This window comes from Volvox carteri (assembly GCF_000143455.1).
Source record: "Volvox carteri f. nagariensis unplaced genomic scaffold VOLCAscaffold_15, whole genome shotgun sequence".
Taxonomy (NCBI): Eukaryota; Viridiplantae; Chlorophyta; class Chlorophyceae; order Chlamydomonadales; family Volvocaceae; genus Volvox; species Volvox carteri.
The window spans coordinates 2,022,905-2,045,752 of NW_003307558.1; the positions used below are offsets into that span (position 1 = coordinate 2,022,905).

General features: G+C 55.6%; 4 protein-coding genes across 4 annotated transcripts; 3 read left to right on the plus strand and 1 right to left on the minus strand.

The window, feature by feature from the left end:
* Nucleotides 1–7,680: 7,680 nt before the first annotated feature.
* VOLCADRAFT_80825 (uncharacterized protein) lies at nucleotides 7,681–8,591 on the plus strand. The gene is made up of 5 exons (XM_002949643.1): nucleotides 7,681–7,737; nucleotides 7,812–7,845; nucleotides 7,955–8,005; nucleotides 8,150–8,239; nucleotides 8,313–8,591. Coding segments are annotated over exons 1-5 (210 nt in total). The 5' UTR covers nucleotides 7,681–7,735; the 3' UTR covers nucleotides 8,346–8,591.
* A 348-nt stretch (nucleotides 8,592–8,939) lies between these two features.
* On the plus strand, nucleotides 8,940–11,996 carry VOLCADRAFT_104463 (uncharacterized protein; the record flags this gene model as incomplete). The annotated part of the gene is made up of 6 exons (XM_002949644.1): nucleotides 8,940–9,525; nucleotides 9,606–9,801; nucleotides 10,219–10,350; nucleotides 10,556–10,641; nucleotides 11,122–11,220; nucleotides 11,760–11,996. Exons 1-6 carry the CDS (start codon nucleotides 9,253–9,255, stop codon nucleotides 11,994–11,996), a joined length of 1,023 nt encoding a protein of 340 aa, XP_002949690.1. The 5' UTR covers nucleotides 8,940–9,252.
* Nucleotides 11,997–13,734: 1,738 nt separating this feature from the next.
* Nucleotides 13,735–17,716, minus strand: VOLCADRAFT_117375 (uncharacterized protein; the record flags this gene model as incomplete). Its single annotated transcript, XM_002949759.1, has 7 exons — nucleotides 13,735–13,828; nucleotides 14,291–14,349; nucleotides 15,016–15,165; nucleotides 15,462–15,524; nucleotides 16,032–16,129; nucleotides 16,787–16,871; nucleotides 17,669–17,716. 7 exons carry the CDS (start codon nucleotides 17,714–17,716, stop codon nucleotides 13,735–13,737), a joined length of 597 nt encoding a protein of 198 aa, XP_002949805.1.
* Nucleotides 17,717–17,989: 273 nt separating this feature from the next.
* Nucleotides 17,990–22,571, plus strand: prpS5 (plastid/chloroplast ribosomal protein S5). Its single transcript, XM_002949645.1, has 5 exons — nucleotides 17,990–19,132; nucleotides 19,441–19,581; nucleotides 20,238–20,597; nucleotides 21,009–21,158; nucleotides 21,467–22,571. The coding sequence occupies exons 1-5, from the start codon at nucleotides 18,065–18,067 to the stop codon at nucleotides 21,764–21,766; spliced, it is 2,019 nt and encodes a 672-aa protein (XP_002949691.1). The 5' UTR covers nucleotides 17,990–18,064; the 3' UTR covers nucleotides 21,767–22,571.
* Nucleotides 22,572–22,848: the final 277 nt, after the last annotated feature.

The following is a 22,848-nucleotide window of genomic DNA, read 5'->3' on the forward strand; positions in this document are numbered from 1 at the left end:
CCTGTACCTAGTGCTCTGTAATACTGGCTCGACCTGCATCTATCGACAAATAGCTGCACCATACATCAGAAGGCCCGAACGGCTCCGAGGGTAAAACCTAATGGTTCCATGAGAAAGTCTGGAGGAAAGCAACGCAGATCCACAGTGCTATGTGCACGAGACAGTCTGGTTAGGGATACCACGTCAGGTGTGTGGAAAGGACATCCTTGGATATCAGTCTGATGACCGCACAGAACTGTAATGCGCGGCGAGTTGGCTTCGGTTCAGTTGTCAGCTCGTTAGCTTACAACCACAGTTGCATGCAAATGGCATTTCACGCACTGTTACAGATTAACCGTTCAAGAGAAGCCATACAGTCATCACTGCCCATGACCATCCGAATGGCAAAAACGGCCTTTTGCAACCCGGATACGTCCACCCTATCTCTTCACCTGCCTTGTTCCTAGTCATCTCTTCACATCAATACAGCATGTGCACAAACTCACCCTAAGCTGTCCTGTTGCTGGCCGGATTTGACCTCCCGACGCAGTATGAAAGCCTGCAAGAGCAGGTCGGCGATGGAGCTTGATTTCTTACGTGGTACTGACTACCAATATCCTCGTCTTCGCAGCGACCACTGGCTAGTGGTGCAGCAGTGAAACTCAAAACTGTTCCTGTGCCGCCTACCTCCCACAATCAAGCAACGCTGGCTAATATCGCCGCCTCTCCTGCGTGGGCAATCGATAAGACCATCATTCAGACACATCCTCAACACGGCGTGCGGCGCAGCTCCACAGAGTTGCGGTCTTCTGTCAAACCTTTGCAGGTGGCCTAGATTGACACGGAACGCACCGCATGGCAAGCACCCGCAATAATACCCATACTTTACAGACGCGCCATGGCTGCGCGGCACAGGCCGAACGCTTCGCCCAAAATGCCACGACCGCCCTCACGCGCGCAATCGTGGCATGAATGCATGCCGCACCGCAAAGACTCACCAGCGCAGGGCGCGAGTGGGGCACCGCGACTGCTGCAGAGTCTGGCAAGGCCGCTGCCTCTTCACGCCGACATGCGGTTAGAAACCAATCTGTCCATACTTACCTCATAGTAGCCGTCACGTGGCCGGTCGCGGTAGCTACCGCCGCTCCCGTATGATCCTGACCTGTAACCGTCGTCGCCACGCCGGTCGTAGTCACGCCGGTCATCATAGCCCCGCCCCCGCCCACCATCCTCGTAGCCCTTGCCGCGGTAGTCGTCGTGCCCCCGGCCGCGATAGTCGTCATAGCCCCGCCCGCGGGAATCTTCGAAACCCCGGCTCTGGCTGTCGTGCCCCCGGTTATCACGCCTGCAAGGCATAAATTTGGTATGCTGGTATTCACAGCGCCCTCAGCCCCAGAGGGCCTCAAAGCAGTAAAAGTTGAGCTCCCTCAGCAGCCAATATAAGGATACGTCTGTATAGTATGAATGATGAATGGCTGCCAAGCAAGGCGCCCGAGCTGTGTGAATGCCACAACGCAACCAAGCTGCACATGATTTATGGTGGCAGCTTATAACTAAGCCAAATGCCGCCCACGCACCTGCTGTCCATGTCACGACCGCTGTCGTAGCGTCTGTCGCCATAGGGAGTGCTGCGGCCCCGGCTTTCGTAGCCACCCCGGCCATCGTACGTCCCGCGCTCCCGGCTGTCGTGCTCCCGCCTTTGTGAATGGATTGGGGTATCAGGACAGGCCAATCACAGCCAATTGGGATAATGCAGGATATAGTACAACAACTGAAGGACGCCAAACAGAAGGACTGCCTTGACAAATCAAGACCTGTCATGTATCACGCCACAAATCACCAAGAATATGGTTAGCACGCACAACGATTCATGCCAAGGTCCGTCCCTTACCTCACAGGGGAACGCTCCCGCTCCCGGCTGCGGTGTCCAGATTCCTCCCCCACTTGCGGCGGAACGCTGCGCTCCCGCACATACGGCTCGGGCTCGCGGGACCGTGACCGTTCGAACTTGTTTTGGAGCTCCGCGTACTTTTCACGAATGGCCTTCCAGCCCAGATACTGCTTGCCCGTCAAGTGCTCCTGCAACACCAGCACCCCAGGCCGATACGACCCCGTGAGGAACAAAACGAAGGTGGAGACTGCATGCAAGGCAGTGTCACGTTGGAATGGGAAAGCGCAGCTACCAACTCTATGGCAGGTTGCCCACTACAGGACATCGTGTCGCGCACTGAAGAAAGCCACTACTCGGATACTGGCAACGCCCCGGAAATACAAAGGAAAACTAAGCGGTGTTGCTGATGCTGACGCTACGTCTGCGTTCACACGATGTCGCTTGCCCCTCGCGTAAGGCCTTCAAAGCACCCGAGTACAAGTATGTGCACGGAGGCGGGCCCATCCATACTTACCTGCGCCGCCAACATACTTGGGCTTGGCTGGGCTGTGGAACGTACCTGCCGCCGCTGGTCATTGTCCGTACTGTTGATGAAGACGCCGCAGATGTCGCACACGCTCATGGTGCGGTCGGGCGCAGTTAGGCTGCGGTGCAGCCGGTCATGCTGAGCCTGCATTTCCTGCGCTTGCTGAGCCAGCGCCATGGAAACGTCCACGTCGCCAGCCTCACCGGCCTCTTGGCTCTTTTGCAGCAGCTCTGCACAGCGACAGAACGGGGCAGGGTGTTTGGGGGTCAGGGCGCAAGCGGTGGCTCCGTCATGCCGTCTCCATGTGCCGGAACCGGCACCAACCCCAACCGCCTGTGCCCGAGCGGCGTTGACGTACCTTTGGCTTTGGTCTGCATCTCGGCCAGGCGCGCCGCGTCGTCTGGCTTCAACGGACGTGCACTGCTCTCAGCCTCTGCTCGCTCCTTGGATTTGGCTATCTTCCGGTCCATTTCCCGAATGAGGTCCTCAAGCACCTTCATAAGCCGCCGCTCGTACCTACAGAAAGAAATATGAAATGTAGATACTAAACAACAGCTACACAAGCAGACCCATAGCACAGTTTACCAGTACAACACGGACCAAACTCAAGATTCCGCTCACCTTTCGTGCTCACGAGGGTCCTGCTTATCGTATTCTGCCTTCAATTCTTCCCATCCTATATGGTCCTCGTGAAGCTCATATGGACACGGTCCTACAAGAGATTCTCGTAGCGGCCGCATCACAGAAAAGTTGTCCAAAACATAAGCCCAACATAAGCAGCTCTTTCTTACCTAAGTCGCTTCGAGTATTCTTGAACAAGCCATTAGGACAAAGGCCCGCTAGGGCGTATTTGCAAACACTGGGGTCGTCGAACCGAATCCTCCGATTTGAGCGCTGGCCAAGGGGCACGTTCCGCTCCTTCCCCATGAGCTCATCCAGCATCGCTCGCATGGCGTCAACCATCTCTGCTGACGGTTCTTATTCGTCCTTTGCTTTGATCAAGTGGCTAAATTCACAACGCTTCCGCAATTGATAGGAAAGCAACAATTATCTTCCTTGCACTTGCCCAAACCAGTAGCCATAACATATGTTTTTCTCTTAGGGTTTTCTTGTGTACTGGCAAATTCTGGTACTCGTGTACGGCTTCAGTGCACGTGTACGGCCATGTCATGGAGTCCCAATAATATGGAAAGGTGAGGAAACATATAATATCGGGACCAGACGAAACTAGGTAATATTCTGGTAAAGGTGGGGGAACACATGTTTGCTGGCCAGTACGGCAGCTGCAGCGTGTAACGCCTTGTCTTGTAACACCTTGCCGTGTAAGGCATTACCTGCCTCCAGCACTGTGCATTCCATGACAGAATTGGCTCCCGGGTCCTTCCTGTCCCTCCGTGCTCAGATAGCGTAAAATATTAACTTGCCATCCGATGCAACTGGTTGGGTTGTAGCTAACCAGTCTGTTTCCGACCCTTTCATGCCATAGGGAGGTGCAAGTCTCACATGCATCAGGCTTACATGCATGAATTCAAACCCATGGGCATAAAAAGGACCTGACAAAGCCATTGGTGTCTCAGTTGGGCTGTCCGAAGTGCTGTCAACGACAACACATGAAACGTCGATTCAGAATAGGCCCTCACCCTAGCAATGGCATCATCAGAAACACAGGTGGTTTGTCCAAAAGCCTCTGCCACAGAGTGGGATGATGCATGCAACACCAGCACTTCACACACCAACCAAACCTACTAATGGCCAGTCTTGCGGACACTCATATGCAGCCCTGTGCGGACACTCAACTGCAGGGGTCCTTTGGAATTTCCCCTACACAACGTCCCAAGAAGTTCAACAGGGGGCGTACAGGCCAAACGTGTAACGCGTCCATCCGAGCCAGGGCCCCAAAAGGGCAGACAAGGCTGACTGATGGAACAGTTGTCAGCTGGCGGTTGAAGTTCAAACGGATGAAGGGACCACGACCCCTCCGACAGCCCCAGGCTGTTCAACCCCTTTCTCATCCGATTATGCTCACCAGCCCTCATAACTGCTGCAGGCTGACTGTCTGCACTCTGATCTAAGAACTGCTTGCCAGGCCAGCGGGGATAAACATTTCCAGGTTGCTTCAGTTAGGCTGAACTCCAGTGAAGCACGATATCCCCCTGGGAAAGCTCGTGCAGCTTGGCAGACGCAAGGATTAACACAGGAGCTTATGAAGCACAGCCCCATGTACTGTGTTGACCTTCATGCGCTTGCTAGTACCCCATCCGCCACAAAGGTGCACGTATAGAACCAGTGGGGGACCCACTTCCTGCTTCCCTTGGATCTCTCCTAGGTACAAGCTTGCTCCAGCTATGCACGCCTCAGAAACCCCTACCACCATCACCCATGGCCTCTCCTCAAAGCCTAGCTCTAAAACCGAACTCAATGCATGGGAGTGTCACCGTCATAAGTACCAATGCTGTCGCATGCATTACCGTGTTAGTGGAAAACCCCTCACCTACAATTCTGTGGCTACTTGATGCATTACATCAATCATCCAACCATGCAGTCTCATGAAACCCCACAACAGATGGCTGTCACCCAAGGCGTCGCCAACCGCCGGTGCGGATGCCGCTCAGAGGGCTTACCTCCCTAGCTCTACACTGCTATGTAGCGCCGACCCTGGCCCGACGTGCCGAATGTGTAAGCGGATCCCCTGACATGGCATTTCGTGCAGGATAAGGCGTAGCATAGTAACCGCGACCTGCCTTACATTTTAAGCCAGTCTGAAAGGCGCATCGGCTTATTGGCGTCGTTGTCCTCTTCCGCCTCTGTGTCTGAGTCATCGCTGTCGCTACTACTGCTGCTGCTACCGCTGCTATCGCTGCTGCTGCCACTGCTCGTCCGCCGCCGCTTGCTCTTCTTGCTCTTCTTCTGCCGACACAAGACAGATTTGCTCGTTTGTTCCTTTGTACATGACATGAGTGTGGCGAAGGAGCTAGCAACTCGGGAGGCCTGAGCGTTTACAGCTTACAGGAAGGGCAATGATAACTTTGCCAGGCGTCCACACGGAAGGGCGTCGACCTCCTTCCGTGTCGAAAGATCGGGAAGGCAATCAGGTCCATGGCCATGCTGTTGTCCAACAGATTTCAAACCCGACACTGCAGGCGTGACACTTCAATGACAAGGGCCTATTAGCTGCACCCTGGATAAGTACGTTCCGTTCCGGGTCAGGTTTTTCGCCGACGCTGCGGCTGGCGCTTCCACGACCCAGCACACCTCACACCCACCTTCTTGCTTTTGCTCTCCTTCTTAGTCTTCTTGCTCTTCTTCTCAGATTTACCGTCCTTCCGCTTGCCTGCAGTGCGTGAGGCGGTGTAAATGGGCAAATTGGACAAAGTAAGCTCCAGGCCTGACTGCGGATACGGAAACACATAAAGGCTTCATTCACCACCGCCACCGGCCTCATGTTCGGTGGGGAAAAGACAACCCACCCCGATAGTGAGAGGTAGGTTGGGCTTCATCATCCTACGCCCTACAATTTCAAGGCCTACCAATGGACCGTCCACCCCGTTGGTCAGCCAGCTTTCAACGCTCACGTTTTTTGTCCTTCTTCAGCTCCTTGGCCAGGTCCGCGTGGTTACGCCCCCGGGCAAGCAGCTTCGCGCGGTCCGCGTCCAACTGGGACCTGTACTCCCCTTGGGGCCGGGGGAAGGACCATGAGGCAGGACAGGGAAGAGGCGAGGCGAAGCGGTACATAAGAACGCGCGGTTGGGTAGCCAGCTACACGCCTAGAAAGAAGCGGAAAAAGGCGATTTCCCTTGATCTGATCACAAAGCCCTAGCCACGAGACCGTGAGACAGCAGCCCCGCATTGTCAACATTCTGGCATTGCCCAGGGTTCTCACCCTCACCCTCCTCCGCGCCTTCCTTCGTGAACCGGAGCCCCAAAACCAAAGCCCTACACCTACGCATAAGGCGTTCCTCCTCCTCCGCGGCCGCTGCGAGCTTCCCCTCAGCCTGCGGGGCAGGGCGTGAAGCCAGTAGAAACCAAAATTTAGCACCGGGTATGAATACCCAAAAGTTCAGGATGCCGGCTACGAAACTAAACTGGTCAAAGACAGCCACAATGGTGGATGGATCGTGAGGCCGGGGTGCGTACCTCCTTTTGCTTTTGCCGCCACTCCTCCCAGGGCATCCGCTCTACTTGAAGTGCCGCGATGCGGGCTGGCGAGAGATGGGCCACGTAGGGAACGGGATCAGGTGCCATGGGTCGTAAGGAACACGTGGAAGGATTTACATGCGCAGGGAAAGTTAGGCATAAATTCTTGTCTGCTTGAGCTTTGTCATCCTTATAAAGGAAAAGGAGATGCGGAAACCGCAACGCAGGAGAGAGGGTAATCGAGACCTATCCTGGAGCTGGCACGTAGAATTCGTCGCACGCCATGCACAGCATGTGCTTGGGGGGTAATTGAGGTGGTAGGAGAGAGACCTCGCTCATGCTTAACGAAGACGAGGAGCCAAGAGGCCTTACAACGCCGACAGCTACCCGTTACGCCCGTTGCCGCGCCTTAACCGGAGCAGTAGACTAAGTTAGGCTATGTCCCCACACGCATGTAGGTTAGAACTCGTCACTGGGTGACCCACATGCGAGGCAGAGGAGCTAGCGGGGGGATTAAGGTTATCGTGCAGTCACTGTGATGGCTTAAGCTCACAGGATGGCGACGGGAAGGGCCTACCTGCATGCCACTCCGCCGTATGGAAAGTCACGTCTTTTAAGCCGTCACTAAAGCCTGCAGCTCCGCTTTCCTCGCCGCTTCCACCGCCCGCATAACGCGAGCGCTGCATCGCCTTGTGCGCTGCGAGGCAAACCCCCATATCTTATGCACCCTTGAATGGTCCGACACAGTTACAGCATGCACTTTGTACCTTGGTTTTTGCCCATGGCTATGAAGCCAGCGCCCGTGCCTGGCAAGACGCTAGTAGAGTCTGCTAGACGCGGGCTCCTAAATCATAGGCACAAGTCGGCCCAATTGTAATCAAATCCTGTTCATGTTACTAAAAAACGAGCAGTCCCAACGGACTATGCACAGGCTGGGTCAAGACCACAATTAAAACAGGTTGTTTTTAAAGATGAAATAACTTTGCAGGAAACTGGTTGTGTCTTCCTTCATGTTTAAGCTCAAGCTTCCTGGCCTTACAATAGCTTAAGGAGAAGGTGAAGCCGTTGGGACCGTCAACCCTTTGCACGACAACTGCCGTAGACTGCGGTGGTAATCCTCCACTGCGCATACGCGGAGACTTGGCACAGACCTTGACAGTTTCTTGGTCCGCAAGCATTGCCCTTGTGCAAGTCTTCCTAACAAAATGTAGGTTACTGTGCCTTTTTTACACGCGTGTAAACCGGATGATATGCTGAGTCCTGATACTGTTCTGTCTACAGGGTTGAGTACTCTGAGGATGACCCAAAGCCCAAGGTAGGTGTGTGGCCTCAGCCAGGGAAGCAATCAATCGGGGGCTGACCTTCTCTCCTATTGCTAAGGTTGTATGCGGTGTTGATTAATTTCACGCGATCCATTTTCCCAGATTGAGGAGGACTGCAAGGTGCACTGCGTGAAGGAGTGGGCGGCCTACAAGGTATGGGAGCTTGGCGCACAAGGCACGTTGTGCCGATAACAGTGTTTTAAAATAAATGATGCTGATCATGAAGGGTTTGCCACTGCTCCCAAAATGTGGCGCACGAACTTCTCACGCCTGTTGGGCAATCGCGTGTCGGAACAGGCTTGCGCTGAGCGCATCAAGAGCGACACCACGGGGCAAGCTCATTGCAGCGGGCAGTACTTCGACTTCTGGAAGTGCGTTGACCATTGCGTAAGTCCAGGACTTGTTGTTCCATAGTATTCACTGGTGATGACTTTACCTTCGCAACTTAACTTCTACGCAGGCGGCCCCAAAGATTTTTGCTGTCCTTAAATAAAAAGTTGGCGAGCTCCTGAGTGGAAATACAGCTTAGCAACGTGTCATTACCGGGGATTTTGTAGCTGTGCCAGGCTTGGGGTGGCGCGCGTGTCAGTGTTTAGGCAGTGCGTTTCGGGCGAGTTCCTGCTGACTAATTTCGTCTAAGAATGTGACCTCGGGTGAGCGGGCAAAGGAGCATGGGTTGATGCGCTACTCACTGTAGCTGTGGGAATACCCGGCAGAGTGTAACTCCAATCGTTTCTCGAAGCGTAACTACGCTGTCTTGCAGCGTTCGCAAATTGCATCTTATCTCCTGTAGCATGTTGTGTTGGTTCACCTTACCCGTGAGGTTAGCCTACGGCCGTGTACTCGACACACGAGTGGCCAACCAAACCAACCCTTGGAGCAGCTTGAAATCAGGCACGTGCAGACACACGGAGTCTTCCTTTTCTGCATACGAAATCTTAAAAGGAAGTGCTGCAGATTGGTGCAAGACTGGTGCTTGCCCCGGGAATCCGCTGGTGTATGTACGACATGAGTGGAGAGCCTGGCCTTGCTCAACGATTCAATCAAAGAACCATTGCTGTCGAAGCTTTGTTGTTCGTTAGGTTTGCAAGCTGCAGAAGGGTAGGTTTGATATTAGCTTAGTCCCTTCAGCGAAGATTGGGCTCTGAGACCAGAGCCCAATCTTGCAGGGAAAGCATACATACATGTGCGGCTAACGAAGTGGATTGAAAATTGCAAAACATTTGGATGCATATTCCAGTGACGTGAGCACATTACAATTTGTCACGACTTCTTTTATCTATGTTAGCTGGTGGCCGGAATATTGCATTACTTGGTTGCCTACCTTCAAGGAAAGGTTTATCGTCTCAACTAATTTTTTACTCTTTAGTTTAGCTTCTACTGAGTCGGTTGAAGGCAGAATGCACAGCGTTACATGGGAGACACCAGCCGGGCGGCTCCAATTGCGAAGTCCGCTTTTACGTCCAGTACCAGCTTATTTGGTTACGCCGTTCCATTCGAGCGTTGCAGCGCGGCCGGGGCCGGCTTCAGCTCGGCGGCCCTTGAGGTGTGCCGTAAGCGATGCGCCTTCTGAGCCAGCCACGTCAACATCTTGCGTCGCTGACATCGACAAAGAACTAGTCGCGGAGAAAGCCCGGGAAGGAATGCACCGCTTCGCAGCAAGCACGCGCAAGGTGGGCGTTTCGGGTCAAACCCACCTTGCACGGCATTCGCACATTGCAATTATGTTTACCCTCGATGCGCAACTGCGCAGGTCGGAGCTACTCGTCTGGTGGTAGACTCACTGAAGCGCATCTCGCTGACGTTCCTGGGGGATGACCATGCCCTCAACTTTGCGGTCGCCAAAATAGTGGGCTCGCGTCTAGGGTGGTTTGCGGTCGACATCCCCAAAATTATTTGCGGCATGCGGAAAGTAACATCCCTGGATCAGCTGAGTGTGGAGGAGCGAGGTTAGTTGTTGCCGTACCGAACCGTACGATAGAGTAAAATCGCCGTCTTAGTAGTGTTGATAACAGTGATGGATGGGACGCTAAATCTCCATGCCATGCGGACGGAGTCGGCATCACCAGGTGCCTTCAGTAAGGCATGTGAGGTGGATGAAAGCATAAAGTTGCTCCACCGTGCCTTCCAGATGCCATGACACGGCACACGTAAATGTCAGGGGTTCATCGGGGACGGGGCCCCACGTTGGTTGGTGTGAAGGGCGACTTGTGACCTGCATTGCACACAGCCTCGCCGCAGCTCACCCACCTGCGCGCTGGACATCGAATGCAGTTAGGCTTCTTTTCTGGAAATCGCAAACCAAGGGGGCCTCACTTCCACCTTGCATTCTTCCCCACGCCTGTCCTGCCCCCCCCCCTCCGTAGCTGCCTCCGAGATGGAGGTGCTACGGGGGCTTCGGACTCAATTCCGAGTCATCGCAACACCCCTCCCTGGAGGTGCCATCGCCCGCGAGGCAGCGTGGCAAGATCTGTGGGGCAGCGTGATTGTGTGGATTGGTGAGTTAACGGGGAGGATCGTGCGGGGAGTAGAGGGCGCAACAAGGAGGTCAACCTGCGCTGAAATTCCACTCTGCCATACGCCTTGCGATTATCCTTGTCCCCTACGTTCCTTATTTGCCCATTCCTCTCCCATATTCGTAGTTGGGTGTTGTTCGGGGTGTCGTGCATAGGCCGTGTCGTGCATTGCCATCCTGCGATGCAGACGAGGAGGATAAGCTAAGGCCCAAGCCGCGTACTGCGGAGAGGGTGCTGTACGAGGACAAGGCAGAGGTGGTTGTTCGGGCCAAGGTGGGGCGACGGGGGTTGAATTAACAGCAAGCTCCGTGTGCTCGTTGGGCCTTTGCACAAAATTACCGAATGACCCGCTCGGTATTACGGACTGGCGGCCCGCTGGCTTGGCCGTTTATTGTGTTCGTCATTCGGTGATCGCCCAATCCATTGGGGTTCGGTGTGTTGCTAGGGGGGTTGCTGCATGGAGGAGTCTTGGGGTGGGGTTTGGGCGGTGTAGGCAACCAGAAGGTCATGGGTGCTAAGAGGGACGATTTTACACGGACGCTGACTTACGTTGGACGATGTGGCGTGTAATGTAATGTCCGGTGTTAACGAATCTTAGCTGCGGAGGATGTCTGTCTCCGTACGTTCGGCCGCCGTGGACCTCGGGGCCTATCGCCATACCTCGCAGCCTATACCCTGGTGTACCCCTTGCAAGGCGCCCATACTTGTCTTTCCATAGCTGTCCTCCAACACCGACTCCTGTTCATTTTGCAGGTCCAGAAGGGTTTTGCGGTCAAGGGCGGCAACAGTCTGGACAACCGAGCCAAGGCTGTGGCAGAGCTGCTCCTACCTCGCCTGAGCGACCACTTAGCGGTGAGGGTCCACATGGCAAGGGCGGGCGGCATTCGGAAGGAAATGAGAAGGAATTGCCGACACACAGACAGGGAGACAGCACGAGGGCGCGTGGCCGGGTGGGCCAGGTGGTTCACGGCTTTGCTGTTGTGCAGCGGCGCTCACGTATAGCACGGGCAAAGAGTTCGGTTTGTGTTGGCTGTTTAGTTGGCTGCGTGCAGTTGGGTTGGGAGGGAGGAAGGGTCCCGAGGGGGATGCGATATGGATGTAGAGTGAAGCGGCGGCGTTTCTGAATGGCGAGGAGGACTGGTGATATAGAGCGAGTGTGTTCTGCGGCTACAAGAGGAGGTCGCAGGAAGCCTCGAACCCAGTCACAACAGGTCCTTCTGGTGGGTTATTGGACCTGTTCTATTTGGCCGCAACGGACAAGACAAAAACCGTAACTCGGGCTTTTGGGTGTGTGGTGTGGACAGGCCGAAACGGTGGAAACAGCGCCGAGCCCGGGATCTGAGCCTAATCGGTCAGTTTCGGTCTCCTCTTCGCAACCCTTTCTGCTGTAGGAGTTTCCGGAGCTGGCGGACCGGAAGCGGCAGTATGTGGAACTGGGCTGCCGAGGCGACTGGCCGGAGCTACAGCCCCCCCAGTGGAGCCCCGTGGTGCAGGGCCTTGCAGCGGATCGGAAGCCGCTGTTGGGATTCGAGGAGGAGGCCCCAGCTGATGATGCTATGAATGTGACGGCAAGGGAGGAAGGGGCTGTAGCGGTGGCAGCTGCACCGGAGGCCGCAGCAACGGCGTAAGAGGGACTCCTGAACTGGGCCAAGTCCAGATAAAGACAGCTGGGCACCTCACCGCGGGTGGCGCGGGGAAGGGGAGGAAGGGGTGCTGAAGAAAATATAAGATGCATTGATCTGCAGTTCCAGACACGAATACTGGATCATTGGCCCAGAACCACAGGTTGGTGTGCTGGGCTAGTCACTTTTGTATCCCTGCATTTTTTCACGTGGGTGCCCCCCATGGCCATTCGCGCTCGTGATTTTTCGATTGCCCTGGCGGGGGGGGGTGTATCGCAGGCGAGGCGTGGAGGGCATGGATATTAGTGAGATTGCATCAGTGGTATGTATGTTGGAAGCTGGGAAGGTATGGGCTGCGCGCTCGAAAATGGCCATGGCCTTTGCCGGCTGTGCCGCATCGTTCATTTATCTTTGAATCCTTTCGCTTTGTCAGACGCGGCTTTAAGATGGTGGTGACCTGACGGGCTTGCCGAAATACCGAAGAAACGGCTGACGACAGAGAGGGCGTTGTAAGCTGCACGCGGGCGCTGTATGTACAGTTGCGCAGAGGATTCCTTTCAGCGACAAGGTTACATGTAGCTTGTAACCTTTAGGGTTGTGATAACGAAGGGGATGAGCAAACTTTGGAAACAGTTATGTTTAGCAGTCATGTTTATAATGCGCCTTCTTGGATTTCGGAGGACCAATCGTGTGTTTGCATGGCTTTCCCTCGCACAGTTTCGGAGGTTCAAACCAAATGCCTCTATTCCGTCAGCATTGTCAATCTTTGGCCAATCCGCAAACCTACATCCTCCCTTATCTCCACTTGCACGGGGCGCACCACGAGCATCCGGAGGAGAGCTTTGAAGCACCCCCTCCAGCGCGCGTTTCAGGTCCAGACAAGCCGACACCACGCCGCGACCATCTGCTCGCCAAGGCTCTGGCGTTCGCGGGGGTTAAACACGCATGTGCGCGTCCCCGGTACACAGTTGCACCCCGCACGGTCCGCACCTCAACCTCTGATAACGCAGTCCCTCACCACAAGCCACTCAACCGAGAAGTGTATCTAACATAGGTGCCTAGATCCTGAAGGAACTATAACCTCGCCTCCTTTGCCGCTGCTTTACCTAAGTCCGAATCACTCCGCACCAAGCCACGCACCTGCCACCTCCAGTTCCCCACCACGAGCCCCAGCCTGCCCAAAACTCGAGAGCCACTCCACACTATCAAAATACATCGTTCTCTCTGCACGCTCTGCGATCCCAGCGCAGGTCACGGCATTCAGCGTATACTCGTGCCAGACCATACTTGGTGGCGCCACCGCAAGGCGATACCAGTAGCATATCGGTGCTTTCATTCGAGGACACTCTCCTGTAGTGTTCTAAGAAAAAATCCTTCCGTAGGGTAGGGCAGCTCGCATGTGCACGCCACAGCTGCTATGGTTCGTGCACTTCCGGGCCTGTAACCTCACCAAGCTGGAATCCCAACTGTATCCATTAGCACCCTCTCCGTCCACATCGCACACAACAAGACAAAATGGAATTTCCCGCAGACATGGCTGCATGGTGGACAGCGCGGCCTCGCCTCTCCACAGCTCCTCGCCTCTCCAGTATGGCTTGCAAGTTGCTTATCTATATAACTTTCAAGGAGAGACGCGACGGAGTCACCTATAACCCTGTATGTTACATGCTCACGACATTCCCTTCTAAGGCAGGATAACCCTTATAAGTCAGCTACACCAAGCAGCGGCGGCAGGTGGCTTAGCTCAGGAGCTACGAACGAAGTTGAAGACCAGCAGAAAGAGTAATGATGCCGCCAAGCTCCCCCACACGGCGCCGTTAATGCCAGCGATGGCGGCCCTGAGTGACATGGGATTTCGGGGGCCAGCCTAGGGTGTTGGGCAAGACGAGTGAAGGCGCAGGTCGGAAAAGAGGAAATCGTGGCACCCAGCCAGGGCGGAGGAGCCGCAGAATCGAAGGTGTTCCGCGGCCGAATATCCTACCGCGCCTCAGCCCTGCTGCCCTCACCACCTTCATAGGAAGCTCTTGCAATGTGCTTCCGTTGCCGGGCCATATGTTGGGGCATAAAACAGTAAACCCCCCAAGTTTCTGCCGTCTCGCCCACAATGCTTTAGCCGTAGGTTCGTGCACCTAAGCAGATAAACCTGTGACCCAGCTGCCATAAGGACTTTTTAAATACTAACCCTTCCTTCCCGCCCCTCTTTTCTGGCTGTATTCCAACAACGGTCCAACAGAGCTGACCAGTCCCCAGCTTCCCCGAACTGACCCACGGGTCACAGATAACTCTAGGGCCCCACTCACTGCTGCACCGAGCTGCTCATCTCGCGCTTCTCCGCCTCGGTGATGGGCAGGTTGTCAAGCTGTTGGCAAGACGGCGGTTTGGTTGCAACCATTACGGTCCCGACCGTTAGTTGCATAGCAGTTATTGATGCGCAAGTCAACGTCGTGTCCATGGGCGCCGGCGGCAACAAGGACTGTGTTTTGTGGCGAGTAATGAGGAAGAGGCACGCGAGCCCGGACGCGAACCCGAGCATAAAGGAAAAAGGGGATGTGCTCGGCCCGGAGCACCCTCGGTGTCAACGTCGCGGCTTCATGGCGATGGGTGTGAAGAAGTCATGCAGGCCCAGGAGTCACGAACTTCCCAACCAGAGAGCGCTGTCCCATGCATACGTGCTACTGCTACGGCCACACAGCCGGCAGATTGTTGATGCAGCCAAGGGGCCGCGCAGGGCACCACACCAGCGCCAACAGCCCAACAGCAACCCAAGCAGATCCCCGCCTGGAGCTGCCACCAGCGGCTCTTCGCCTCAGCGCGGCAACCCACGATATCTTAAAAATTAATACACGTACACACACCAACACCCCGGGCTCACATACACTACTATGTGTGCCAAGGCAACCCACACGGCACACTGCACACCACCCCACAAAGGCCAAGCCCACCCAACGCCTCTTGCACATGGTATAACTAGCTAGGAAAAAGCTAAAGCAAGTATTTGCTACGGGTGTGTGGAGCTCGCACGCACCAGAGAGGACGTGATGCGGTCGATCTGCTCAGGCTCGATCTTCTGCAGGCTCTCGAGCGCGATGAGGTAGTTAGGTCGGTCAGTCTCGTCATCCATGCCGCCGCCGCGCCGTCGCCAGCGCCAGATCTCACTCAGCATTAATTGGGCAGCCTGGCAAGGGCGGCGAACCCCAAAGGGAAGGCGGCAGCCTGAGGCAACCGGAGATTTCCCTCGTGGAATTCTCAGGTAGGGGGTACCTACGAGTCGGGTATCCGCATCATAGGCTGTCCCTACCGCGCGTGAGCTATTTAGCCGCGCCCGCTAACGCAACGCTTTCGGCCCCTTCCGAAACCCCTGTGTGAGCACCACCTGCTGGGCGCCTCTCCTCCTCCTCCTCCTCCTCCTCCTGAAAACCGCACAAAGCGGCAAGCATGAGCAAGCACGGGAAAGGCGGGGTTCTTGCTCACCTTGAGCGCTTCCAGGTCCGACACTGCCTCCTCTTGCCCCGAAACCAGCTGCTCCACAACCGTCTGCGGGTGTCCGAAATGACGATGCAACATGGGAATGAGGACTTCAAGTGGGAGAGGCGGATCAAGTGTGAAAGCCAAAGAAACAACTAGGATTTAAAAGCAGAAAGTTAAGGAAAGCGCAAACACCGACTCAGATATGCGGTGCGGGCAGTGACTCAGGGCAGGACCCAGCGGCGTCAAGTTCCCGCAATGTTACAACGTATGCATATGCATGCGGAGGCGGGAATATGCCGGCGGCTCACGTCACGGTGCCGACGCTCGGCCTTTGCCGCCGGCATGCACTGGCCACGGAACGTGCTCTGTCCCGTGTGAAAGACCCCATGCAGCATACAACAAGGTTAGGAGGGCCGTTATAGAAAAGTAGAGATTCGGGGTTGGGTTCAAGCACGGCGACCCAGTGGTCCCATTCGGCTATTAGGCGGGGCGCATAGCCCTTTGCATCGGAAATCACAACCCACCCCACTTCGAGGCTCCGCTCCGCTGACTGTAACGCCCGCGCCCACGCACCCGCGCTCGTGTCAAGTCGAAGGTCTTGGCTACGCCCGCAGGCGGCTTCACCACAAACTGGAAGTAACCTCTCACGTCAGACCGGGGGAAGTCAAGGCCTGGGTGAGGAGGAAGCGGGTTAGGGAAGGGGGCAGGGTCTCATCGCGGCGGGTTCCGAGCTTTACATCACATGCCGCGTAGAACCCCGGTGTGCGAGGGGTAGAAGGTGGAGGCAGAGCCCGCGAGGAGGAGAGGGATGCCATAAGGTTCGGCATGATGGTGCAACAGATGAAAATATGCCGATCTCCTCGTACCATATCCCCTGACTTCGCCTCCCTGCACACCTCCCTCAACATACTTAACATATCTCCATCAAGCTAACATCGCCGCCACCTCTTAACATATTCCCGGGCCACGGTCTGCCGCTGGCGGCACAAGATCGCGGCCTACCCGGGGGTAGGCCTACCCCATAGAGCTATGCAAACTGCGGTGCAGTACAACACCTGGACCCCACCTTGACCTCATCCAGCGACTTAGCGACAAATCCCAGCCTACACCGATGACCCACATCACGAGACACAAAACACTATTCCGCAGACGCCTCAACGCTCATCCACGGCAGGTCCCGTGCCTCCTGCCCGCGCCCTTCCGCTTTCTGGGCCCCAATGAAGCTCCTGGGTACCCCGGCAGCAGCCCCCGAAAGCGCACCGGCAACCCATTTCCCCCTCACCCGAACCTGGTGGACGTACGTCACCCTGGCCTCTTCCGTAACCCACCCTGGAGCTCCATCAGGATGGTCCTGCATCCCTTGATTAGGTCAGTCCTGACCTCCGCGGGGTCCTTGGCTGGCTTTGAGGAGGGCTGGGGAGGGGGAGGGGACGAGGCGGCGGCCTGCGGGGGGGGGGTACCCCGCCGGGGCTGCGAGGGACGGAATCGAGGGACAGGTGAGGCTGACGGCTGAGGAAAGGTGAGCCCATAAGGCTGGGCGCAGAGGGGGGGTGAGAAAATGCGTGTGTGGCTGCCTGGTGCGCGGACTTCGCCGTCTGTTTTTGTACGGTTCGCTCTATTGGATCCATTCATTCATCCGAGAGGAAGTTTAAAACCTCCGTGTTGCTTGCTGGCATATACAGTCGCAAGTTTGTGGGGTGGGATAGCAGGCGTCTGCGTTGTGGGGGAGGGGACTGAGGCTGCTTGTGCGCGCGCATGCGCGACTAATCTGGCGTGAGGGGGAGTGTTACGTTACACATGGCGCTCCCCTTGTGCCGGCTGGTGTGGAATTGAGCTTTGGCGTTAGTTCCCGTGGGCGGAAGTGATACCTGCACTTTGGAAGGTTTAGATTAATAGACGGGGGTGCATCGCGCCTATGCAGTTATCGTAGAGGGCCCAAGGATTCGTCGACCCCACGCCAAGAGTTATGATCCACACACGCCTTCGTTGCCACAACGTTTAGACACGCTGCACCAGGAGCCCAGATTCCGCTACGCACGTCGCAAGAGTATAGCGACCGACGGGTCCTGGCATGGCAGTAGCAACATCTAATGACGCTCACGAGGCCATAGAGGCTCTTTCACCGCTAACGCTCGCTACAGGACTTAAAGATACCATAAAATTATGCAGCCTAGGCTGGCCGATCCTTTGCTTTAGGGTGCAACACGCACCAGGGCACCACTGCCAATGGCCGTCCTCGGTATCCTTGCTCTTGCCATAGCGCAGTTGAAGAGCACTACGTTGCGACATACTATTGATCGGGGGCCCCGGGACGCGAAAGACGAGGCTGGGGATGTTGACAACAACATGTTGTCGAATTCGGCTCTATATCAAGTTCATATGGATATACGTTAATAGGTTGGCACAATAATGTTTGCTTAATTGCTGCAAATGTTAGTTGATGAATTAACAGTCCAATCGCATAAGGCCCTATGTGCCCACAGCCACAAAAAACACCCCTTGCCAGAGCTTGAATGGTTCTCTTTAGCACGCCCCTGCGATTAGAAGGGTATTTGGCAGGGTAGTTGCGGCCCATATATCTCTAACTCAGGCCGCCACAACCAGTCATGGCCACGCTTACAGCGCCCAGCGGCGCCACAACGCGCGCTGCTCGGTCGCAAGCCAAGGTCTCGGCGGGCAGCATTTCCAGCCGGCGTGTACGCCCTTTTACCCGCGCTATCCGCAGCGTTGCGGGTGCTCCTAGGCAGCAGGTGTTGGTTCGCGCAGCAGAGCCGGAGGTGGAGGAGTTCAGCTTTAGCTTCTCGGATGCAAAGAAAGGCAATGAGTACGCTGCCAGCGATGTAGAGGCTGCTCTTCGCTTTTACGAGGGAGAAAGCGTTGCGCCTGGCGACGTGAACAGCGAGTTTGTGGAGAATTTGTTCGGCATCGAAGACGCCTCCTTCTTCGATGACATGGACAACAATGAGGCCTATGATGATGAATTCATTGCTGCTGGTATCCCTGAGGCCGCTCCAAAGCAGCGGCAGGGCCGCCAGCGTGGCGGCGAGGAGGAGGGGGATGCAGGTGACAGCGACGAGATTGCCGCTGCCAAGCAGGCCGACCGCCTCAGGGAGATTGAGGAGCAGATGGTTCTGGAGGCTGAGCTCCAGGAGACTGGCCTGGATGAGGAGGTTGAGGAGAGTGCTAACAAGCCCTTGGGCCCAGCCGTTTGGGATTGGATGACTGATATCGAGATCGAGGACGATGACGAGGAGGTCAGCGCTGTTGCTGGCAGCAGCAAGACGATTGCTGCCAATGTTATGGCGGCTTTGCCTTCCGACGAGCAAGTCTTCTCGGACCTGCGCAGTGCAAGTCTCCAGGACCTGGACCTTGAGACGCGCGACACTATCGAGTTCCTACTGGACGACTTCGATATTGAAAATGAGGTCAAGGTTATCCCAGATAACATTGAAGAGGTCTTCGCAGTGCCTGAATTTACCCAATTTGGGGACAGCGATCTGCAGCGTATCGATGCCCTGCTCGGCGAGGACTTGTCCCTGCTGGAGGATGACGTCGAGGGCTTGGAGAATGTGCCTGAGATTGTGGACGATGGTCTGGAGATGTCGGACGACGCTGTGGAGAAGTACGTCGCGAGCCTGAAGGGCGCGCAGGCGGTGGAGATGTCTGATGACCAGGTGCGTCGTTACTAGTCAAAACGGCCGGAGAGGGTAGATTCATGGCAAGGAGGCCTCAACTTATCGCTTCCCTTCTTCACTGGTCGTTGGGTTAGGCCCGGCGGGGGGTGCCTACGGGCCGGGAGGATTCGTAGCAGTGGCCACGGTTGCTGCCAAACAATGAACATCGGCGCGTTCGGCCGCGAGCAACAGAGTATGATGTTGTACTCCTGCACATCCAGTGTGCCCGTAGATGGCAGTACCTTGCGCTTGGTGTCCAAAGCCCAAGACTGCGGACTTATTCCTCCCTTCATTTCTCTTCACAATAGATCAAGGAGCTGTTCGGCGACGAGCCGGTGCAGAAGGTTGACCTGGAGGCTGAGGCGTCGGTTTCCCTCGACGATGTAGACCTTAATGAGCCGACCGTGGAGCCCCTGGCGGAGAGCGAGCTTGTCTTTGAGTCCATTGAAGTGAGTGTGGGTGGTTTGGAGAGGTGGGATGATCGCTCAGACCTGCTGCAGCTGCGCGGGCTACCGCAGCGATTTGTTACCCTGTTGAGGTTCATGGCCGGCAGTGGCGTTGCTTTACCTGGAAAGCATGCAATGGAAGCTGTGTGGGGCCAGAATCAGTTAGTGTAGGCCTACCTCAGGTATAGCCGAGGAAAGGAGTAGGAAGAGATTTGGGCCCGGCTTTGGGGAAAGTGTGCCGAGCCAAATGTTTTCCAGTGTGCAATCATATCACATAAGTTTGCTGGGGTATCATCTGCACTAGGCTTGTGGCTTTGCGCATCTTGCAGTATCATCCTAAATGCAGGGGACTTACAATGGGCGATGTTTGTGCGGTATTAATGTTCTCTATGCAGAGATTAGGTGTTGTTATGTCTAGAGGTGCCTAAGGGCATAGCTGCACCGTTCGCGTCTTAAGGTCCTATTCCATTTATCCCTGTGGCAGCTACGGTGTGCCACTGCCCGCGGACATCTGCGCGCTGCGGCTGGGGACCGATATACGTATGCATGCGAGTAGGGATGTATTTACAGCAGTTTTAGGGAACAGATCTTCACCCTTTCACCGCTTGGCTCATTCACTGCATCCCAACTTCGTCCTGGTTACTGCCTCTGCACTGCAGAACAAACTGGAGGAGGTTGACGAGGTGGACACGTTCCGCGCCGAGCTGCTAGCCCTGCGCGCTATGCCGGAGTCTTTTGTGGAGATCCCTTCCCGGGAGGAGATCGAGATGTTGGACGAGTACGTGGCCGCGTCGGAGCAGTTCCTTGACGCGGAGGAGGCGCGTAAGGCGCAGCTTGCTGAGCAGGTCATCAAGGGCGAGCTGCCGCCGGACGTGCTGGACAACGAAGATGATGAGTTTGTGGATGTGGAGACTGAGCTGCTGATGCCTGACGACATGGACGACCTGGAGGAGGAGGATGAGTTTGACGACGATGAGAACTGGCAGGAGCGTATCCTGGAGCTGAGCCGCGTGACAAAGGCAAGAGTGTGGCTTGGGTTGGAAGGCTGGAGAGCGGGGCCCGTTACAAAACTATGTGTTCTGGGTTGGATGGGGGGATGCTGCGCGGGACGGGCGACACTTGTAGGTGTCGGCAGTGAAGGTGCATATCGATGCAAGGGCCCCAAGGTGCCAGGTGACTGGGAATGGCGTCAGGCGGCTTGTTAAACATCTTGTAAGGCGTTACTGGGCGTTAACCTTTTTGGAGATAGTGACGGAGATTGGCCAATCGGTAACGAGGGGAGGTAGAAGGTATGGCAAGAGTTTTATGGTTACAGGACAAGAAGATGGGCCCATGCTGCGGTTGAATACTTGGCTGGCTTTCCCATGCCAAGTTTTGTCACTGCTGCACCGGCGATATGCTAACTGGTCGCCCTTCTTTCCCGCCAACAGGTCGTCAAGGGTGGCAAGCTGATGGGCTTCCGCTGCACAGCGGTGGTGGGCAACGGCAACGGCCTTGTGGGTGTTGGCTGCCAGTCGGGCCGCGAGGTGGCGACCGCTGTCAAGAGGGCCTTGGTGGACGCCAAGAAGTCTGTTGTGCGGGTGGGTCTCTAGGATGCAACTTGGGTTTTTAGGTTTCGCGGCGGGCATTGGACGGGCACTGTATTTGCCGGGGATGTACTCAATGGTTAAGGCGTCATGCGCTGTTACGGCTCATGAGTTACGGTGACACCAATGCGGAACGGCTAGTCAAAAGGTGCACGGCGCCGAATGCTATATTGGCTTCGGGAGAAACGACAATGAGGTGTGATAGGTACTCGACCCTTGAGTTTGGGTGCATCTGATCAACTTCGTTACCGGTCTTAGTGAAAGGCAGTGGTTTACCATTCTCGTTGGTTCCCGCGCTGCAGGTTCCGCTTGTTGGCGCTGGTACCGTTCCACACCGCGTGGAGGCTAAGTTCAACGCGGCGCGTTGCGTCATCTTGCCGGCCGCTGATGGTACTGGTGTGCTGGCGGGCAGCTCGATTCGCTCTGTACTCGAGTTGTCAGGTGTGCAGAACGTGCTGGCCAAGCGCCTGGGCTGCCGCAGCCTCCTCAACAACGCTCGCTGCGCTGTGGCTGCGCTTGAGCAACTGCGCACGCTCCAAGAGGTCAGCAAGGCGCGCGGCGTTCCTATGGACCGCCTGCTGGTGCCGTCGCGGCGCAAGTAGAGGGTTAAAGCGGCTTTTTGGCTGTGACGGAGGCGTGTCCTCCACGTTCCATGGTATTGCGGCGGGAATTGTTGCGTGCGGCTGGAGGCGGAGTCGCTGAGGGGAGTCGCACAGGAAAAGGGATGAGCTGACTTTCAAGCACAAGAAACACCGTCGGTGTGGCAGGAACGGCAGTGCAGCACGCTGTTAGCAGAAGTTGCTTTCAGCGGTCAGGTGGCCACGTTTGATTTGCTTGGTTCAGTGGTCGAGGAAGGCGTGGGCAGGGGACGTGCCATGTTGCTATGGTGGACGGTATGTTATGGAAGCGGCGACGGAACAGCGCTCTGCACGGTGGATGTGGGTGTGCGTCTTGGAACGTGCATTAGAAATCGTGGTTGTTTAGCTTTTCGGTGCCTGCCAGGGCCTGGCCTATTCCAGCAGGTTGCTGCGACTGCCTCGGTAATCGTCCAATGTACCGTTGCTATGAGAATCAGCTAATCAAACCCGCGCACGAGTAGGGTGTAACATTCGGTCCATCGCGTTTTTGCTCATGGCGTATGGACGTGACGTGGCGTCTATTTGCGTGATGGCTACGCGCTGTGTGAGGCAGAAGCCTGACAGATTTCAGTAGATATGAAAACGAGACTTATGTTCGGGCTGTCACAAAAATTTAAGCATAATGGTGCAGATTCGTGGGAAGGACCAGGTGCTTTTAAGGATGGCATGCATTCGGAAGCTTCCGACTACCATTCCTTAAGGAATGGTAGTCAAGTTGTCACCTGGCGATGAGAACGACTTTCCTCAGTATGTAAAGTCTTCAAAACATATTCCTACATATTCCTAGCTGTCCCGAGAAACCACATTTTATGTATGATACGACCAAACCATGGGAACACAATGTCATCCAAAACGTTCTTTACGTATTTAAAAGCATACCTAGTTCGGCTAGAATGCACTTTACAATCATAGCCGTTCAAGTGCGTTACTGCTTCACTGGCAACAGCATAGTCTCCAGTTTTCACTCCGTCCCCAGCACCACACTTCACACTTGAGTTGCATACCCTCCACTACCCACCCTCCCAAGCTGCGTATCTTTGTCGATG

Bases quoted from the DNA above. Each gene is read 5' to 3' on its own strand.
- prpS5 (XM_002949645.1), top strand. From the start codon at position 18,065: ATGGCCACGCTTACAGCGCCCAGCGGCGCCACAACGCGCGCTGCTCGG. The intron at 19,133-19,440 runs GTGCGTCGTTAC...TCTTCACAATAG, and splicing joins TGGAGATGTCTGATGACCAG to ATCAAGGAGCTGTTCGGCGA. The intron at 21,159-21,466 runs GTGGGTCTCTAG...CCCGCGCTGCAG, and splicing joins CCAAGAAGTCTGTTGTGCGG to GTTCCGCTTGTTGGCGCTGG.
- VOLCADRAFT_80825 (XM_002949643.1), top strand. The intron at 7,846-7,954 runs GTAGGTGTGTGG...CCATTTTCCCAG, and splicing joins AGGATGACCCAAAGCCCAAG to ATTGAGGAGGACTGCAAGGT. The intron at 8,240-8,312 runs GTAAGTCCAGGA...ACTTCTACGCAG, and splicing joins GGAAGTGCGTTGACCATTGC to GCGGCCCCAAAGATTTTTGC.